The sequence below is a fragment of the Poromitra crassiceps genome, assembly GCF_964638095.1.
Source record: "Poromitra crassiceps genome assembly, chromosome: 18".
NCBI lineage: Eukaryota > Metazoa > Chordata > Actinopteri > Beryciformes > Melamphaidae > Poromitra > Poromitra crassiceps.
This window is the reverse complement of record NC_139636.1, coordinates 8,415,667-8,435,666: the sequence shown is the minus strand read 5'-3', so window position 1 is coordinate 8,435,666 and position 20,000 is coordinate 8,415,667. Positions and strand designations below refer to the sequence as shown.

The window sequence follows — 20,000 nt, the reverse complement described above, 5'->3', positions numbered from 1 at the left end:
AGTGATGTGATGACACACATCAGTGATGTCACTTTAGCATTTTGAGGGTTGTGAGTCAGTCAGCCTTCCAACCTTCAGACAGACAGTTTAGGTCTGTTCTGTTCTGTTCAGTTCTGTTCAGTTCAGTTGAGTTCTGTTCCTGCCCATTATGATCTCTGCTTATAATGTGAGCCTTTATGTATAATTATGTACCAAGTTAAATGTATTCATGTGAAACTGCTTTTTAGTTCCTGTGTGAAGCTGCCTTCTTGACCAGGACTCCCTGGAAGAAGAGATCTTGTATCTCAATGGGACCTTCCTGGATAAATAAAGGATACAATTAAATAAAATAACTTTTTTGGACTGAACTTTGGATTGGACCTTTGGAACGGGCTGTACTACGAGCTGCCTTCTGCACTTGAGTTCTTCCTGACCCGTGACTGCATGTGGTTATAATCATCCTTTGTTTCTGCAACTCTGCAAGAGCAAGACCTATTTTTACCGCTTGCTGGCATGATATTGAAGAAAAATCAAGCACCAAAAAGGTTTAATATATCATCCCAAAGGGAATGAGGAGGACCTATAATATTAGGCTTTTTTGTCGTGAGCGTATGGGAATATTTACAGTATCCCTGCTGGGACAAAATAGATGCTAAGAGGTCTAACAGATTGACTCACTCGTATAGGGATCCTTTGATCTGTCTGATGTTACAGAGACAGGAAGTGGTCTGCTGCTGCCAGTACAGAGCCTAATCCGTGGTCAAGTTAGATCAAACCTCACATTCACTGTCATTTGGTTGCAAAAACAATTCCATGAAAAACATGCATGAGGGGGTTACATTGTAACACACTACAATCTTTTGTTTAAGGTTAATATCAGAGCAATATAGAGAGAGAGTGGCGTCAGCAGAGGACCAAAATGTGTGACTCATTAGCCAATGAACAGCCAGGAAGGGGTCTCGCGCTACTTTTGAATGCTAAAAGCTGATAATGTACAATTTGATTGTGAAAAACAAAAACCCTTTCAAAGTACAACACAAACTGTCCTTTTTGCCACAACTCGACAGTGCTGCTTAATCCAGGACCTTACTTCCTGGAACTCTTGAGAGTTAAAAAAAAAACTGGTCCATTGGAGTGAATGGAGATGTCGTGACTCTTCTATATAAATGGATCTGGTTAATATATATAATCTTTTGTTTAACTTTAATATATGTCTCTAAAAAGTCTGCAACACGCAGCTTACAGCTTTCCTCACTGATCCAACGATTCACTCTTTACTACCTGGAGCTCATGGTTAGAAATCTACTCGATACTAACTAGAAATTCTACTGGGTAGAAATGTATTTGATTCTTCTTGATGCAATAGATGTAAGAAAAAAAGTAAATTGTTGAAGGCCTGGAAAAAGTTCCACAGTCATCAACGTTGCAACGTTTGGCAACTTCTGGTTATCTGTAGGAAAACCTACATGTATATTTGATTGAGAATTCCCACACAAGTCTCCTTAAAAATGTGTTGTACTGCTGGTTTGATCCCACCAGTGTGATTTCTGACACTGTCCCAAACAGCAGAGATCAAGGCAGGGCCTCTTCCTGGCCTAATCTCTGGTTTGTGGCATTGGATTAAGTAGTGGAGGTCTGACCCTGAACCTAATCTAGACTAGCCTTCTGTCTGAAACATGGATTAACTGCTAACACTTGATGTGTCTTCAGCAGAATTCCTCATTTTCAACAATCAAATGATTTCATCAATCAGAAAAAGGGCTGTGTCATGTCTGCTGCTGGCGCTCATAATTTGGGAAGGATTTCAATTAATTTAAGATATCTCTCCATTTCCCTAAGATATCAAGGACCACCGACACATAGTAACACCAAAATGTCTCCTCTCAGAAACAGGTGTACTCCAAAGAACAGCCACTCCACCCTGTCTGTCTCAGCACCAAGCCTGTTATCATCAGCACAACACTCAATATGGGACACCTTCCCCACTCTCATCTTCACCAACTGCACTTCAAACGTATAAGATAATAACAGGGTGGTTTTGTCTTACCTGTGTGTTTACAGGTGGTTCTGCATGCCTGCTGCGGCGTGTCGATCCAGAGTCCAGAGCGCGGCGCGACGCGGCCAACACACTTCTGCTGGGATTTAGACGCTCGCCTGGGCTAACAGGATTAGCCAGCAGCACCTGAAGGGCAAGGCACAATCCTGGGTGGTCAACCATCGCAGATTAGCGGGGAGAGACGGACCGGACATCATCCCTATAATCGTCTACTATAACTGTCACCCCACCAGGGAACCCAGCTACAGCCCAGGGGGGACTCCAAATCCAAACCCAGCAGACACACAGATGTGAGAGATCAGATGATGGAAATGACAGATGGAACCTGGAGGAATGCACGACCTTTCAAACATGAGGGGTCATTTTGTGTTATTATCCTGTTGATCCCAAACGAATCGTAGTTGTGGAAGTCATCTCCATCATCTTAAGGGTTGGTCTCTAGATATCAACTCTAATAGAAACAGGAGAACCAGGCTACAGCTCACTTACTATTGGGCGTACTGCAGGCCAAAGTACAAATCCTGTATCTGTAATGTGTTTGCCTCTGGCTCATGACCTTTGACCTTATCTCCTTGCTCAAAGAATATTTGTGTGGCCTTAGTTTTATACAGTGTGTATGTATGTATGTATGTATGTATGTATGTATGTATGTATGTATGTATGTATGTATATGTATAATGTATGTATAATCAGGGGTCTGTGATCGATATGAGATGATATATGCTCAATTAACACAATCAGCAAAATAGCTACAAAATGTAATACCCCATCAAATGGTGATTAAGCCTTTTTAATACTTTTTAAGGGCCTTAACTTTCCCTAAATTGATTTATCAACTTTTATATATATATCCCACTATACATAATATATATATATATATATATATATATATATATATATATATATATATATATATATATATATATATATATATATATGTATATATATATATATATATACTATCCACTATATATACAGTATATATATATATATATATATATATATATATATATATATATATATATATATATATATATATATATAATATATATACTGTATATATATATATATATACTGTATATATATATATATATACTGTATATATAGTGGATTGCACTGATTTTATAGAGATATAACTTTCATCTAAGTTCAAACACCCTCAGCAAAAACTCACTGTCAGGAGATAGAGGGGCAAGCAAATCTTGTTAATGGACAGAGAAGGCTCTGGTGGTTGCCTTTGTGGCACAGCTGTGATATTTTCATGGATGTATATCTGCCACAAATGGTTGGCTGGGGAGAATAACAATAATAATAAAAAATAAAATGAAATAAAAGAGAGGAGGTTGAAATAGGCAAAGAGGGATGAAGAGGAGAGAAAGCATAATGTCAACAGGTGATGAGATGGGATGACTGCTGTGAGAGACATGGCACAGCCGTGAAACAGAACAGACACACAGACAGCGAGAACGGTAACGAAATTGACCCTTTTCACAGCAGCCACAGCAACCGATGTTATCGGTTACACCTGTGTTTACCCTGCCTGGAGACACAAAACGGCTGCCGTGAAAAGGGTCTGTGGTGCTGATCAGGCAGCAGGCGCTGGGCAGATCCCATTATGAGCTCAGCAGGGGATAAGCAGTGGGAACAGGCGGGTGACACAGACACTGGGGCCGCTAAGCCGCAGTGTGGCAACACCACACCCACACTGGATGAGCCAGGAGAGGAGACAGCCAGGGCCAGCTCTGAGGCTGGGAGCTCTCTAATCATGCCTTTCAAGCAGGTGTGTCTGCAGATCAACACAGTGGGGGAGGGAGAGACTGCAGGCAAGTGTAAGCTCCCAGTCAATTTAGGGGGATACATTAAAAAGGAAATAGCAGTTAAATTGTTTTTGTTCAATTTGATAATTTTATTTTCTGTCTGTTTGTCTGTCTGTCTGTCTGTCTGTCTGTCTGTCTATCTATCTATATATCTATGATTATAATGACATTAACAATTGAGTGTAACAGAGCAGAATGTATAAGACAAAAGAAAGGGAGAAGAGGAAGGCTTATGTGAAAGAAAGAAAGAAGGAAGAGAAGATGAAAGAGAAAGTGAGGGCGGAGGTAAAGCTATAATGGATGATCTGTGACAGAAGATAATCCTGATTACCTCTGACATTAAGACATGGAGGAAGGTGCACTCTCTCTCTCTCTCTCTCTCTCTCTCTCTCTCTCTCTCTCTCTCTCTCTCTCTCTCTCTCTCTCTCTCTCACACACACTATTGGCCCATTTCCACCGCTGGTATCACACATCATCATACATACATACACACACACACACACGACAAAGGCAGTTACAGGACTCTATGCATGTACACATACTGTAGACATCAGCACACATACACACATCTCTGCTCCCATACACACACACACACACACACACACACACACACCCAGCATGACAGTGCATTTTGTGCTTGAATTAATAAAAAAGAAAAGAAAATATCAAATGAGAAGATTTGGGAAAACTAGCAACAGGTTTCTTAACATTTTAGAGGCAATGACTCCCTCTGGTGGCCAAAAACAGAAGCAACATTTTGCACAGTAGGTTAGACATATTAAAGTGAATAACTTGCACAGTATACACAGTGTATGCAGAAGGAAGAGACAGTGACAGGTGTGTTGCTTTTACCTGTGTTTTTATTGTGAACGTCTTGAACATCCTCTATACCGGAGTGCACAGGCCTTACAGAGCATGCCCTGCATGCATCAACATCTTGCTAATAATCTACTGCGATTGTAGCCCAAAAACCTATGGAGCACAAACTCAAACAAAATGTACAAAACTACAAATGAAAAGTATAATAAAAAAGGGAAGAAAAAACGTTTTAAAAAACTTTCCCTCGCACTAGTTGTAGGAAAAGAAGGTCCCCCCACACACATAATATGACATTCACAGACAAAAGGCACAACGATGCCAGGTAAATACAACATGACATCAACAAGGAAAGGCTGCTGGCACAGACATGAAGCAAACGTCAAGATTACTGGAGCATGTGCTGCATAGTGGCTTTAGGCAGAGGAAGTCCTGCTTCTCAGGCCGTGGTACATCGCACTTGGGGTGTTGAAGAACATTTATTATGGAATATGGAAGTAGATGGTGCGTGAGTGTGTTTCAGGGTATATGCAGGAATCCTCAAGTTCAATTCAAAACCTTTTAAGACCTTTTTTAAACACCTGATAGGGGTGTAAATCACAAGTTTCATCACGAGACAATATGATATATGGTAGATTCTTTGGACAACGATACGATATTTGCTGATATCACATTATCACAAGGTCTGCCACAAGACGATTCCGATTCAAATCAGGGGTCTGTGATCGATATGAGACCATATTATGCTCAATTAACACAATCAGCAAAATAGCTACAAAATTTCATACCTCAACAAATGGTGATTAAGACTTTTGAATACTTTTTAAGGGCCTTAATTTTCCCTAAATTGATTTATCAACTTTTAATACTTGCCCCCGCGGATACCCTGATATATATATATATATATATATATATATATATATATATATATATATATATATATATATATATATATATATGTACAGTATATATACCCTGTGTTTGAGAGAGATCTGCAGCTTCAATCTGTACTTGGCTTGGGCAAAATTGTTCTTGCACCTTTCATGCGAATAAAGCCATTAAATTGAATTGAGAAAGAGAGAGAGAGAGAGAGAGAGAGAGAGAGAGAGAGAGAGAGAGAGAATTTGGCATGGAATGGATTTAGTCATGGGAGATTCCAAACCTTTTACATGAGCTGCAAACAGCTTACAAAGCATTTCACTAGCTCCTTCGCCACACTCTGTATCACAGACTAGAAATGCGTGCGTGTATCTGAAAGCAGATAAAAGAGACCAGACGACACAGTACATGAGGAGAGGGAGAGACCAGACGACACAGTACATGAGGAGAGGGAGAGACCAGACGACACAGTACACGAGGAGAGGGAGAGACCAGACGACGCAGTACATGAGGAGAGGGAGAGACCAGACGACACAGTACATGAGGAGAGGGAGAGACCAGACGACACAGTACATGAGGAGAGGGAGAGACCAGACGACACAGTACATGAGGAGAGGGAGAGATCAGACGACACAGTACATGAGGAGAGGGAGAGACCAGACGACACAGTACATGAGGAGAGGGAGAGACCAGACGACACAGTACATGAGGAGAGGGAGAGATCAGACGACACAGTACATGAGGAGAGGGAGAGACCAGACGACACAGTACATGAGGAGAGGGAGAGACCAGACGACACAGTACATGAGGAGAGGGGAGAGACCAGAGGACACAGTACATGAGGAGAGGGAGAGACCAGACGACACAGTACATGAGGAGAGGGAGAGACCAGACGACACAGTACACGAGGAGAGGGAGAGACCAGACGACACAGTACATGAGGAGAGGGAGAGACCAGACGACACAGTACATGAGGAGAGGGAGAGACCAGACGACACAGTACATGAGGAGAGGGAGAGACCAGACGACACAGTACATGAGGAGAGGGAGAGACCAGACGACACAGTACACGAGGAGAGGGAGAGACCAGACGACACAGTACATGAGGAGAGGGAGAGACCAGACGACACAGTACACAAGGAGAGGGAGAGACCAGACAACACAGTACATGAGGAGAGGGAGAGACCAGACGACACAGTACATGAGGAGAGGGAGAGACCAGACGACACAGTACATGAGGAGAGGGAGAGACCAGACGACACAGTACATGAGAGGGAGAGACCAGACGACACAGTACATGAGGAGAGGGAGAGACCAGACGACACAGTACACGAGGAGAGGGAGAGACCAGACGACACAGTACATGAGGAGAGGGAGAGACCAGACGACACAGTACATGAGGAGAGGGAGAGACCAGACGACACAGTACATGAGAGGGAGAGACCAGACGACACAGTACATGAGGAGAGGGAGAGACCAGATGACACAGTACATGAGGAGAGGGAGAGACCAGACGACACAGTACATGAGGAGAGGGAGAGACCAGACGACACAGTACATGAGGAGAGGGAGAGACCAGACGACACAGTACATGAGGAGAGGGAGAGACCAGACGACACAGTACATGAGGAGAGGGAGAGACCAGACGACACAGTACACGAGGAGAGGGAGAGACCAGACGACACAGTACATGAGGAGAGGGAGAGACCAGACGACACAGTACACAAGGAGAGGGAGAGACCAGACAACACAGTACATGAGGAGAGGGAGAGACCAGACGACACAGTACATGAGGAGAGGGAGAGACCAGACGACACAGTACATGAGGAGAGGGAGAGACCAGACGACACAGTACATGAGAGGGAGAGACCAGACGACACAGTACATGAGGAGAGGGAGAGACCAGACGACACAGTACACGAGGAGAGGGAGAGACCAGACGACACAGTACATGAGGAGAGGGAGAGACCAGACGACACAGTACATGAGGAGAGGGAGAGACCAGACGACACAGTACATGAGAGGGAGAGACCAGACGACACAGTACATGAGGAGAGGGAGAGACCAGATGACACAGTACATGAGGAGAGGGAGAGACCAGACGACACAGTACATGAGGAGAGGGAGAGACCAGACGACACAGTACATGAGGAGAGGGAGAGACCAGACGACACAGTACATGAGGAGAGGGAGAGACCAGACGACACAGTACACGAGGAGAGGGAGAGACCAGACGACACAGTACACGAGGAGAGGGAGAGACCAGACGACACAGTACACGAGGAGAGGGAGAGACCAGACGACACAGTACACGAGGAGAGGGAGAGACCAGACGACACAGTACATGAGGAGAGGGAGAGACCAGACGACACAGTACATGAGGAGAGGGAGAGACCAGACGACACAGTACATGAGGAGAGGGAGAGACCAGACGACACAGTACATGAGGAGAGGGAGAGACCAGACGACACAGTACACGAGGAGAGGGAGAGACCAGACGACACAGTACATGAGGAGAGAGAGAGACCAGACGACACAGTACATGAGAGGGAGAGACCAGACGACACAGTACATGAGGAGAGGGGAGAGACCAGACGACACAGTACATGAGGAGAGGGAGAGACCAGACGACACAGTACATGAGGAGAGGGAGAGACCAGACGACACAGTACATGAGGAGAGGGAGAGACCAGACGACACAGTACATGAGGAGAGGGGAGAGACCAGACGACACAGTACATGAGGAGAGGGAGAGACCAGACGACACAGTACATGAGGAGAGGGAGAGACCAGACGACACAGTACATGAGGAGAGGGAGAGAGCAGAGAGAGATGTGATGTCCCAGAGGAAGTCCTCTCCAGCCAGCTCTCTCTCTCTTCTCTCTTCTCTCTCATGATGAAAACAAACAGAGTAAAAACCAGAGGGGTTTGAAAGGAGGAGGAACTTTACCGATGTAGGTCAGGAGGCACAACGCCAGCGCTGCCCCTCCCCTCCCCTCCCCTCCCCTCCTCCCACCCTCGTCTTCCAAAGACTGTAACTCATGCAAAGGAAATGCTGCCCCCCCTCTCCTCCTCCCCCCTACTCCCCTCTTGAATATTTCACTCCCCCCATTTCAGTCCTTCCCCGCTCATGCTGGCTGCAATGTCTCATCTTCCCTTTCCTCATAGTCTCTCTCTCTCTCTCTCTCTTAAATGCACCCCCCTCCCCATGCCTGACATGACTAAATCAGCAACATGTGTGCTTAATGGGAACCAGACCCTGAGCCATTCTTCTCTGTGGCCTGCAGGCCCTCACACACACACACACACACACACACACACACTCGTGCTCACACACACACACACACACACGCACGAGCACACACACACACACGCACACACACACACACACTCGTGCGCACACACACACACACACACTGCATCAGCTTTCACCCTATTTACTCCACTTCACTCAAAATGCATCATGAGCAAAGACCTACAGAGGACCCGAGAGAGAGACAGAGTGAGGAGAAGGTAGATATACAGATACTAGATACTGCTATGATGTTGCACACACTGTTAGGTTCACAGGACGCGCTGAGGAGGAGGAGCAGGCAGTCGTTAGGAAATGACTGCAAGTCAAATGACGGAACATAGGGGGCGCCGCCGCTAATAGAAGGAACACTCAATTTCCCCCTCGTTAAATGTGAAAAATGTCTTTCACTTTCTCCCTGCCTGCCTGCCTGTGACGGCTCACATGTGGATATGTCTCCGCTGGGACCTCTGCTTTTTAGTGGATGGTGCAGGCCGAGCAGTTACTGTGCTGCTGGAGCTGGGTGGAGGGGAGGAGGCCACGTTGGTGCCTGTGTGTCTGTGTGCAAAAATCTATGTGCCTTTGTTTGGGTAAGTGGTCTCGATGTGTGTGATTGTGTGTGTGTGTGTGTGAGTGTGTGTGTGTGTGTGTGTGAGAGAGAGAGAGAGAGAGAGAGAAGGGGAGAGAGGGAGAGAGAGAGAGAGAGAGAGAGAGAGAGAGAGAAGACACCAGTGGGGAGATGGTGGTGAAGAACACACACAGCTGTCTCACATTCCTGTGATGGTTGGAGGAGGACGAGCTTCCCCCACCAGTGTCTGTGTGTGTTTGTATAGTAAATCACTGAGTTCTGCTTTGCACGCACACACATCTGTATGCATGCACACGCACACACGCACGCACACGCACACACACGCAAAACAAGGACAACAAAAATCAACAATGGAATAAGGAAGTTAAAAAAGTGCAAAATGATCTGTTACAAACAGAAAGACACGTGTCAAGATTGGTTGAAGCACCACGGTCAAATCATAGGGAAGGGAAGCCTTCAAAGGGACAGTTCACTCAAAAATCAAAAAGACATACAGTACGTTCCCTCTTAACTGTAGTGCTATTTATCAATCTAGAATTGTTTTGGGTTGAGTTGAGGAGTTGTGGAGATATCGGCCGTAGAGACGTCTGCCTCAATGGAACTGGACGGCACTCGTCTGGTGGTGCACAAAGCGCCAAAAGAATAGAGGGTGTAGTTTGGTAGCTAGCTACTAGATACAGTAGCTACCTGCTAACTACTGTAGCTGCTGCTAGCGGGTGTAGTTTGGTCAAAAGAAAATAGATCCTACATAAAACTGCGTACAACAAGGTCTGTGGATTATCCTGAGTGACCGGATCATTATTGAGACATTGCTGTGTGTGCTTTGAGCACCACAAGCCGAGTGCCATCCAGTTCCATTGTATTGGAGAGAAGGCAGATATCTCTAGGGCCCATACCTCCCAAACTCTGCAAAACTCGGCAACTCACAACAAAATGATCAAGAATAAATAAGAAATATGTATTTTTGATTTTGGGGTGAACTGTCCCTTTAATGTATGTGTACTGTATGTGTGTCTGTGTGTGTGAATGAAATGTTAAGCACACATTATATTGGAATTTGTATATTTGTTTTTATGACTTTATGTGTACTTATGCATGTGTGTGTGTGTGTGTGTGTGTGTGTGTGTGTGTGTGTGTGTGTGCTTCTGTATACTGTATGTGCATTATCGACTGTGTCTGTTTATACTAAATAATAAGCCATCACTTGGTACAATCAGACTTGATAGAAAGGGCCCTCCCTGGTGTGTCATGTGTCTCTGTCAGCACACCTGAGGTCACTGCCACATCGTTTGGACAATGTTGTGATGGAAATGAGCATTTTCTTTAGCGACAGGGGGGAGTGAGTCCACTCTCGTTTAGCTGGTTTGACTTATCCAGACAGCTGGAAAGCAGAGAGGGAGACAAAAATAAAAACTTGTGGTAGTTTGGCAATTCCATTTTTCACAACTGGAACCCCCCCACTCGACTGTAACGATGCTTATTTCCACCACGACATAATAATAATAAAAACAAAACAAAAAACAACAAAAACACGTTGATGCCAGTGACCGTACCGGACAAATGATCATCGGAGAACACGAGAACGCCCCTTTTTTCACCTTCCATTCTGACCCCGCGTGCGTGCGTGCGTGCGTCCGGTCCGCGTCACACCCAGTCCTGCAGCGAGCGCTTGCAGTGCACCAACACCCTCGGCGTCTCTTTCTTCTGCAGAGTCCTGAGGATGGCGTATATGAGCACCAGTATGCACAGGATCAGCACCAGGGGGACCGTCACCATCACCAGGGTCATGACCTTGGACTCGTTGTCGTCGGCCACCGTCACCACCACGTTCACCTCTTTGTCCTTGCCCTCGTCCCCTCCGCCTTCCCCGCCTGTGTCGTCCGGCTTGTAGTCCGCGTCCGGGGTCCGGCCCGCTGTCCCCGCGTCCCTGTCCGGCTCTCGGCGCGCGTCTCCGTCCGACGGCTCGAGCGGTTTGCCGGGCGTCGGCTGCTTCCTGTCCACCTCGGGGTCGGCGTCGGGCTCCGGGTCGGCGGCCCCCGCGCAGCCCATGAAGTCCTTGAGGATGGAGCGAGGGTAGCCTTGCTCGGCCTCCCCCTTGCGGTTGTTGAACCTCCAGTAGGAGGCGCCCTTGTAGAAGTAGGTGTAAGCTGCATGGGAGAAACAGCGAGAGAGAGAGAGAGGAAAGAGTGTGATTTCCTGGTCGCTTTAAGATTTTCCAATGTCTTCCAGATATGCCTTTCTTAATCGTTTGTTTCACTTTGTTCAAAGAGAAGACAGAAGATACTGTAGCTGTAAGAAATAAGAGAAAAAGTGGAGGAGTAGATCTAGAAAAGTAGCTGACAGTGTTTGAAACCAAGCCCAGACGCTCAATTGTAAACTCATTCACCTATTTGTCTTGACGAAGTAAAGGTGCTTTCCAGGTGCTTTTTGTGGGGAAACAAAAAAGAAACCAACAACAGTTTCTGCCAATTAGGGCCATTAACCGCCGGCCCTAATTACCTCATTTAAAAAAATCCGGCTCGTTGGGTCACCTGCAGGGGTGCTCTTTACACTTCCTGAAAGAATCAGCACGATCACATGATACAATGGCATAGCTGTGTGTTCTGCTCACTCACTCAGACGATGCATTCTTGTTATTGGAGGATATCTATGCATTGATTCCGCGACCGTCTGTCTGTATGTCTGCCTGTATGTCTGCCTGTATGTGTGTATGTCTTTCCTTTGCAGATCTCGAGAACAGTTCGTCGGATCGACTTCAAACTGCGCTAAGGTAGCCTGGGTAAACCCAGCCTTCAATGTGACGTCACAGGCTATGCCTGTAGCGTATGTTTCTTCTTCATCTTCGTGTCTTACAGTAGGTTTACCCAGGCAAGCGCTAAGGGGGACCTGACGGAGTGCAGTGCCAAACACCATGCAATTCGGACGTGCGTATTCATATCGCCACCTACTGGCAACATAAAGGGCGGTTTAGAGTGGGAGAGCATGATGTGTGAATGGGGGAAGGGGAGGGAGGGGAACGGGCACTGCACTAGTTAAAGCCCCAATCAGTAACTTTTTCACCTTAATGTAACAGCGTTTTAGTCATTGAAGATGGTACAGTGACTTGTAACAGGGAGAATGTCACCTCTATTGGTCCCACACCGCCCTCCAAAGGCCTCTCCTGGGACAAAGCATTTTGGTGCCTGCGTCCCGGAGGCAAGATGCGCGCATGCGCTGTACAGCGGAAGCGTTGTGTTCAGGAAAACAAGGAAGTAACTCGGTGCGGATTTGCTACGAAAATGATGTTTCACGTAACTATGGATTATTATTTTCATCACGTGGCGAGTACCCGATGTCACAACATGTACATAGAGCTTTCGGCCGCTGTGTTTTGTTGACTTTGAACGGCGATATCGATACCGATACCGATACTATTGCACCCAGAGGGCGCTGTTTCTCCAATAGTAAAACTTGGAAAAGTTGCTGAATGGGACTTTAAGGGAATAAACTAAAAGAAAACAACAAATGACACAAGATGCAAAAATAATGACATCCTCTCTTTCTTGGGGACACTGATGGGTGTAACTGCATTCCTGCGTCGGCGACTGGAGCCAGGCTGCTGCAGCGGAGACGTGAGCAGGCCCGTAGCCAGGGTTTGAGAAATACCGAGGTCATTTTAGCGCGGCGTGGGGGGCCAAGGGAAAGCTGGATAGAAAATGTTGTCCATTTTAAAGTAAAATGCTTCAATCTGGTGCACTTTGAGAGCAAAATTAAGAGGCTAGATCTATAAAGAACTACAGACATCATGTTAGATTAATATCCTCTTTACTGTGCTGTTGCTTTAAAATGATACAAAAAATAAATGTCTCCCCACATAATATATATTCTGCATACAGGTCACATATGGCAGAATACTGCTCAATTAAATACAATGGCCCATCTACACAAACATCACTTTACAGGGGAGATACTTACCCATTCACTTCAATAGAACTGTCCCCAAAGTCTAGCTAGCCCCAATCTAGCCTCAATGCAAAATCTGAATGTTGTGAGTTATCTCTCTTCCTTCTATAGCAAACAGAGAGGAAGCAAATTGTTGCATTTCTGATTTTTTTTTTTGTGTGTGTGTGAAAATACCAAGGTCATGACCTCGGTGTCCTCAATGGTAGCTACGGGCCTGGACGTGAGTGCAGTTTCTCCCCTGCATCTCCCCTCTCTCATGCTGTTCTCCTGCATCTCCCCTCTCTCATGCTGTTCTCCTGCATCTCCTCTCTCTCATGCTGTTCTCCTGCATCTCCCCTCTCTCATGCTGTTCTCCTTTCCATACTGTTTTTCATCACAGACACTCGGTTGCAATTCTCACGGCCAAGGAGCCATTGCACCCCCCCCCAAAAAACAACAACAACAACAACAAACATATCCACTGTCATTGAGTGATTGGAAGTCATAACGTACCCCCGTCATCACTGAGGAAGGCTCCCTTGGGTGAGTCTGGGATTCTCCCCCATCTGCTGACTGGTTTGGGGAAGTCCGCGTCTGTGGTTCGAGTCTCCTCGCTGTATCGCCAGTAGCTATAAACACACAGAGAGACGTCGAAAACTTGGGTCTTTCTGCCATTGTTTCACCTGGTTTAATATGGAAGCTCATAAAGACCCATAATCAAATGCTGATGAAGTGTTTTTCCTGCCTCACATTCGTGCTATGAGGTGAAGTCAGATTTACAGTAGTCTCAACGCCAGACCCATGAGAGTTCTTACGCTGATACACTATGTTACTGCATGCTGCAGATCTCTCTCTGGGTCTGATACACTACGTTACTGCATGCTGCTGATCTCTCTCTGGGTCTGATACACTATGTTACTGCATGCTGCAGAGCTCTCTCTGGGTCTGATACACTATGTTACTGCATGCTGCAGATCTCTCTCTGGGTCTGGGGCACTACGTTACTGCATGCTGCAGAGCTCTCTCTGGGTCTGATACATTATGTTACTGCATGCTGCAGATCTCTCTCTGGGTCTGGGACACTTTCCCTCAGCCAGCTGGCGTAGGAAGTGAACCGTTCACTTGGCCAGTGATTGGCCAGTGGTGGATTCAGCCTTCACCAATCGGTAATGATTTTGCGATCAGTGACAGCACGGGAGCCACTCTCTCATTGGTGCTACGACCTATCACTCATTCAATTTCAACGCCCCCCTAGACCCGCCCTCAAATACCAGCTGTGGCTGTGAAGCGGCACAGACTCATTTATGTAGTATGTGGAGCGCAGCGATTCAACGTAATATTTGAGTCTGGGGAGAGACTAGTTTTACCCAGTTAAAAAGTCTAACACTAGCTCAGTTATTGTACAAGGTGACAATTGTATTGAAAATATGACAGGAATAGGGCTGCGCACTTAATCGAATCAATATCGAAATCGCAATATGGCCACGTGCCATATCCAAATTGCAGGAGCAGCTGCAATTTGATTAAGGTCAAATGTGTCACAACCATTAAAAGAAGTATCATGGTGCTACAGAGATGCTCCAGAGGTGCTACAGAGATTCTCCAGATTCATATTCATATTCTCCAGATTAAGGGAACATGCTTACACCATGATTCTATCGTGTGTGTGTGCGTGTGTGCGTGTGTGTGTGTGTGTGTGTGTGTGTGTGTGTGTGTGTGTGTGCGCGTGTGTGCGTGTGTGCGTGTGTGCGTATGCATTTGTCTGTAATATACCTGTCTCCTCTGAAGAAGTATGTGTATCCGTTGGGCTCCCACCAGACTGCTGTGTCTATCCGGTCTGCAGGAAGTCCCTGTCCGTACTCGTGTAGGGGCTGTGGGTATCCTGGCACCACGTCGGCCTCTCTGAACACCCAGTACCTGTCATCTGCAGGGACAGAAGGTAGAACAGGTGATGAGGAGGAGGAGGAGGAGAAAGGAAGAGGAGGAGAGGTTCCAGTCACGACATGACGGAAAGAAAGAGAACATGTTAAGATCGTAGACTTTATACAAAGTCGTTTCTGGACTCCTGATTTGAAGCCTCGAGTTTCGCATTGTGTGACCGTCGCCATCTTGGTTTTCGTGGAGCCAGAAGTGACCATATTTGGACGAGAAGAGCTGCAACACCGCCTGCTATTACTCTGTGTGATCGGCGACATCATTTTAACATGGGGGTGAATGAGGAATTGCTCAATATGGCCATTTGAGAAACTGCAGTTTTTGGTACTTCCGTGTTGTTGAGCTAATTTTTCAGACCTGAAGGTTGGGGCTTGGTTAATGTATGGCGAGAACATAATGGCAGATGTCTTGGAGGGGGGTTTAACACTTTCCAGAAGAGAAGCAGCGGGGAGGCAAGAGCAGGCAACTTAGAAAGTCTCAGCATAACCCGCATTTTCCAGGAGTTCCTTCCTTACTGTACGTGGAAGCCAACGTCTCCTAACACCTTAGTCTGGACACAGTTTCACATTCAGTCACTTTCCAGCCCTGCTGCCAGGGCATTGCAGCATGTAGCCTCGCTTCAGCAGGGAGAGTTTGACCTCATCTACTGTATGCAGCAGTCTTGTGACGTGTGGGAGGTTTTGTACCTCAGACGCTGTTGACCCGGATGCTGCTGCTGCTGCGACGCATCAAAAAGCAACAATAATGACAGAAATCGGCAAAAACAGGAAGCTCCATAAGAAATGAACGAGAGTTATGCCATCAAAAAACGCCCGAAATCCCCCAAAAAGATGTGACAAATCCCATCTGGAGCGGTGTAGAGAGGGCCAACGCAATCCTCCACCTCTCTCTTTCCCCCTGTCTCTCCCGCACCTCATGCTACCAAGCCCCACGAGGCTCAGTCAAGACACCCAAAAACACACACGATATACAGCGGGTATGCAACACACATGATTAGGGCTGGGCATTTTGAATACATTTCCATCATCGAAATTCCGGAAAATTAACGAACGAACGAATAACGAACAGTAACTTGAAGTACTTGGATTAGTAACTGTAGTATAATTAACCATTTTGGAAATTGTAATCCCTTACATTACTAGCTCCTGGAAAAGTAATACAATTACAGTAATGCATTATGTTACTTTACTGCCCAACACTGCACACACGCACGCACGCACACGCACACACACACACACACACACACACACACACACACACACACACACACACACACACACACACACACACACACACACACTCACACAAACACAAATTCAGCACCCTTTCCCTATCCACTGCCGTATTACAGACTGTTTATTATGCAGTGAGGTCATTTGGCCTACAGGAAGACTTTACTTTTTCAAATAACTTCTAATGTTTTAAATATTTCACTGTGTGCCAGATACATAGAGTTATAGCTCTGTTGAATTATTACCATCTCCTCTTTAAATCATGCTGAGAGGGGAAAACGTGCTGAGTCGACACTGTTTCCATTTAGTCTGACCGGTTCAAATCAAAGCACAGATTTGACTTTGTGTTTATAGAGAACACACTAATACGGCTGCGCTTTGCCTGCAGGCTTCATCCGAGGAAAAGTAGCTGGGAAACAAATGAACTGAAGCCACTGTTGTGCCCTCAAGCGAGGTGCTAAACCAGAAGAAAAGGCTTTTCGGTTGCACATAATGCACTCAGCTTCATTTGCGGGTGCTGCGTTAGCGAAGTGGCTGGTTTTATTGGAGCCAAACGGCCCTATAATGGCTCGCAGTCGCACGTACCTTTGAAGAAGACAAATTTGCCGTCGTGGCGTTCGTAGGCCGCGTCGATGTCACTGGGCAGGCCGATCCAGAAGACCGATATGGGCATGGGATAGTTATCCAGGACCCGGTTCCTCCGCACCCGCCAGAACCAGCGCCCCTGGAGTGACAACCAAGGAAAATAAGGAAATGTTTATCTTTCATCCCGTTTCCTTCAACACATCGACATCACTCAAGAGTTTATTTGCTCCTTGTTTGGATTTGCTGTCATGACTTGAAGCGAGTTCCTGCTAATTCGTCGAGTTTGGAAATGCCCTTTTGCTGTTTGGGTCAGTGGTTGTGAAAACACCAGTGAGCAATGGCGTGCTGAGAGAAGTCAGCCTGATCCGCCACCGCAACATGTGGAACATTCAAGTTTACAGCTCCAACTAGCCTGGTCAACCAGCCGGTCGGTCACGTGAACTCACATTTCATTTTGTTCTTCGTTCCCGTCTGGCCTGAAGCCTTCACCCAGTGTTTTGCAGTGGGCGGAAGTTGGGCGGGTGTACTTGCCTTGACAGACAACTCCTTCAGCCAATCAGCGTTGGATCCAGTCAAACCCAAATCCAATCGGGAGAACGGCAAAAACATATTTTCCGGCCAGAAACTCCGCTGTTGCATACTCCTGTACTTGTTTAATTGTTGTTATTGAGTCTATTTCTGCAATAATTGCACTTTATTGCTGTTTAAACTAGACGAACATTGACGTTACTCCTCGAGGCGGACAAGCAAGGAGGCGGCCATTACTGTTTTGCTAGCGACGTTCTGATTGGCCGCTTACGATGTCAACTACGAGGCGAGGTCGCAGATTGGCTCGTCTGCTTTGCAGTTTCTGCAGACAGCCCTCCCAGAGTTGAGGCCAGATGGTCCCGCAGAACCAAATGAAATGTGAGTTCACGTGACCGGCTGGTTTACCAGGCTCCAACGCAACCGCAACATGTGGAACCTTCAAGTTTACAGCTCCAACGCAACCGCAACATGTGGAACATTCAAGTTTACAGCTCCAACACAACCGCAACATGTGGAACATTCAAGTTTACAGCTTCAACACAACCACAACATGTGGAACCTTCAAGTTTACAGCTTCAACACAACCGCAACATGTGGAAACTTCAAGTTTACAGCTCCAACGCAACCACAACATGTGGAACCTTCAAGTTTACAGCTCCAACGCAACCACAACATGTGGAACCTTCAAGTTTACAGCTTCAACACAACCACAACATGTGGAACATGCAAGTTTATAGCTTCAACACAACCACAACATGTGGAACATTCAAGTTTATAGCTTCAACACAACCACAACATGTGGAACCTTCAAGTTTACAGCTCCAACGCAACCGCAACATGTGGAACATTCAAGTTTACAGCTCCAACGCAACCACAACATGTGGAACCTTCAAGTTGACAGCTCCAACACAACCGCAACATGTGGAACATTCAAGTTTACAGCTTCAACACAACCACAACATGTGGAACATTCAAGTTTACAGCTCCAACACAACCGCAACATGTGGAACATTCAAGCTTACAGCTTCAACGCAACCACAACATGTGGAACCTTCAAGTTTACAGCTCCAACACAACCACAACATGTGGAACATTCAAGTTTACAGCTTCAACACAACCACAACATGTGGAACCTTCAAGTTTACAGCTCCAACGCAACCGCAACATGTGGAACCTTCAAGTTTACAGCTCCAACGCAACCGCAACATGTGGAACATTCAAGTTTACAGCTCCAACGCAACCTCAACATGTGGAACATTCAAGTTTACAGCTCCAACGCAACCGCAACATGTGGAACATTCAAGTTTACAGCTCCAACGCAACCGCAACATGTGGAACATTCAAGTTTACAGCTTCAACACAACCACAACATGTGGAACATTCAAGTTTACAGCTCCAACGCAACCGCAACATGTGGAACATTCAAGTTTACAGCTCCAACGCAACCGTAACATGTGGAACATTCAAGTTTACAGCTCCAACGCAACCGCAACATGTGGAACATTCAAGTTTACAGCTCCAACGCAACCGTAACATGTGGAACATTCAAGTTTACAGCTCCAACGCAACCGCAACATGTGGAACATTCAAGTTTACAGCTCCAACGCAACCGTAACATGTGGAACATTCAAGTTTACAGCTCCAACGCAACCGCAACATGTGGAACATTCAAGTGTACAGCTCCAACGCAACCGTAACATGTGGAACATTCAAGTTTACAGCTCCAACGCAACCGCAACATGTGGAACATTCAAGTTTACAGCTTCAACGCAACCACAACATGTGGAACCTTCAAGTTTACAGCTCCAACGCAACCGCAACATGTGGAACATTCAAGTTTACAGCTCCAACGCAACCGCAACATGTGGAACCTTCAAGTTTACAGCTCCAACGCAACCGTAACATGTGGAACCTTCAAGTTTACAGCTCCAACGCAACCGCAACATGTGGAACATTCAAGTTTACAGCTTCAACACAACCACAACATGTGGAACCTTCAAGTTTACAGCTCCAACGCAACCGCAACATGTGGAACATTCAAGTTTACAGCTTCAACACAACCACAACATGTGGAACCTTCAAGTTTACAGATCCAACGCAACCGCAACATGTGGAACCTTCAAGTTTACAGCTCCAACGCAACCACAACATGTGGAACCTTCAAGTTTACAGCTCCAACACAACCGCAACATGTGGAACCTTCAAGTTTCCAGCTCCAACGCAACCGCAACATGTGGAACCTTCAAGTTTACAGCTCCAATGCAACCACAACATGTGGAACCTTCAAGTTTACAGCTCCAACGCAACCGCAACATGTGGAACATTCAAGTTTACAGCTCCAACGCAACCGCAACATGTGGAACATTCAAGT

The 20,000-nt window shown here is 46.1% G+C and overlaps 1 protein-coding gene across 1 annotated transcript in view; it reads right to left on the bottom strand.

The window, feature by feature from the left end:
• Positions 1-9,545: 9,545 nt before the first annotated feature.
• mmp15a (matrix metallopeptidase 15a) overlaps positions 9,546-20,000 on the bottom strand; it is a gene marked incomplete at its 5' end in the record, with an annotated part of 23,741 nt that continues 13,286 nt past the window's right edge. The window contains 4 exons of the mRNA XM_083654676.1: positions 9,546-11,575; positions 13,863-13,978; positions 15,123-15,273; positions 17,102-17,240. Coding sequence (XP_083510802.1) covers positions 11,073-11,575; positions 13,863-13,978; positions 15,123-15,273; positions 17,102-17,240 — 909 coding nt within the window. The 3' untranslated portion in view covers positions 9,546-11,072. The remainder of the gene's footprint in view (positions 11,576-13,862; positions 13,979-15,122; positions 15,274-17,101; positions 17,241-20,000) is intronic.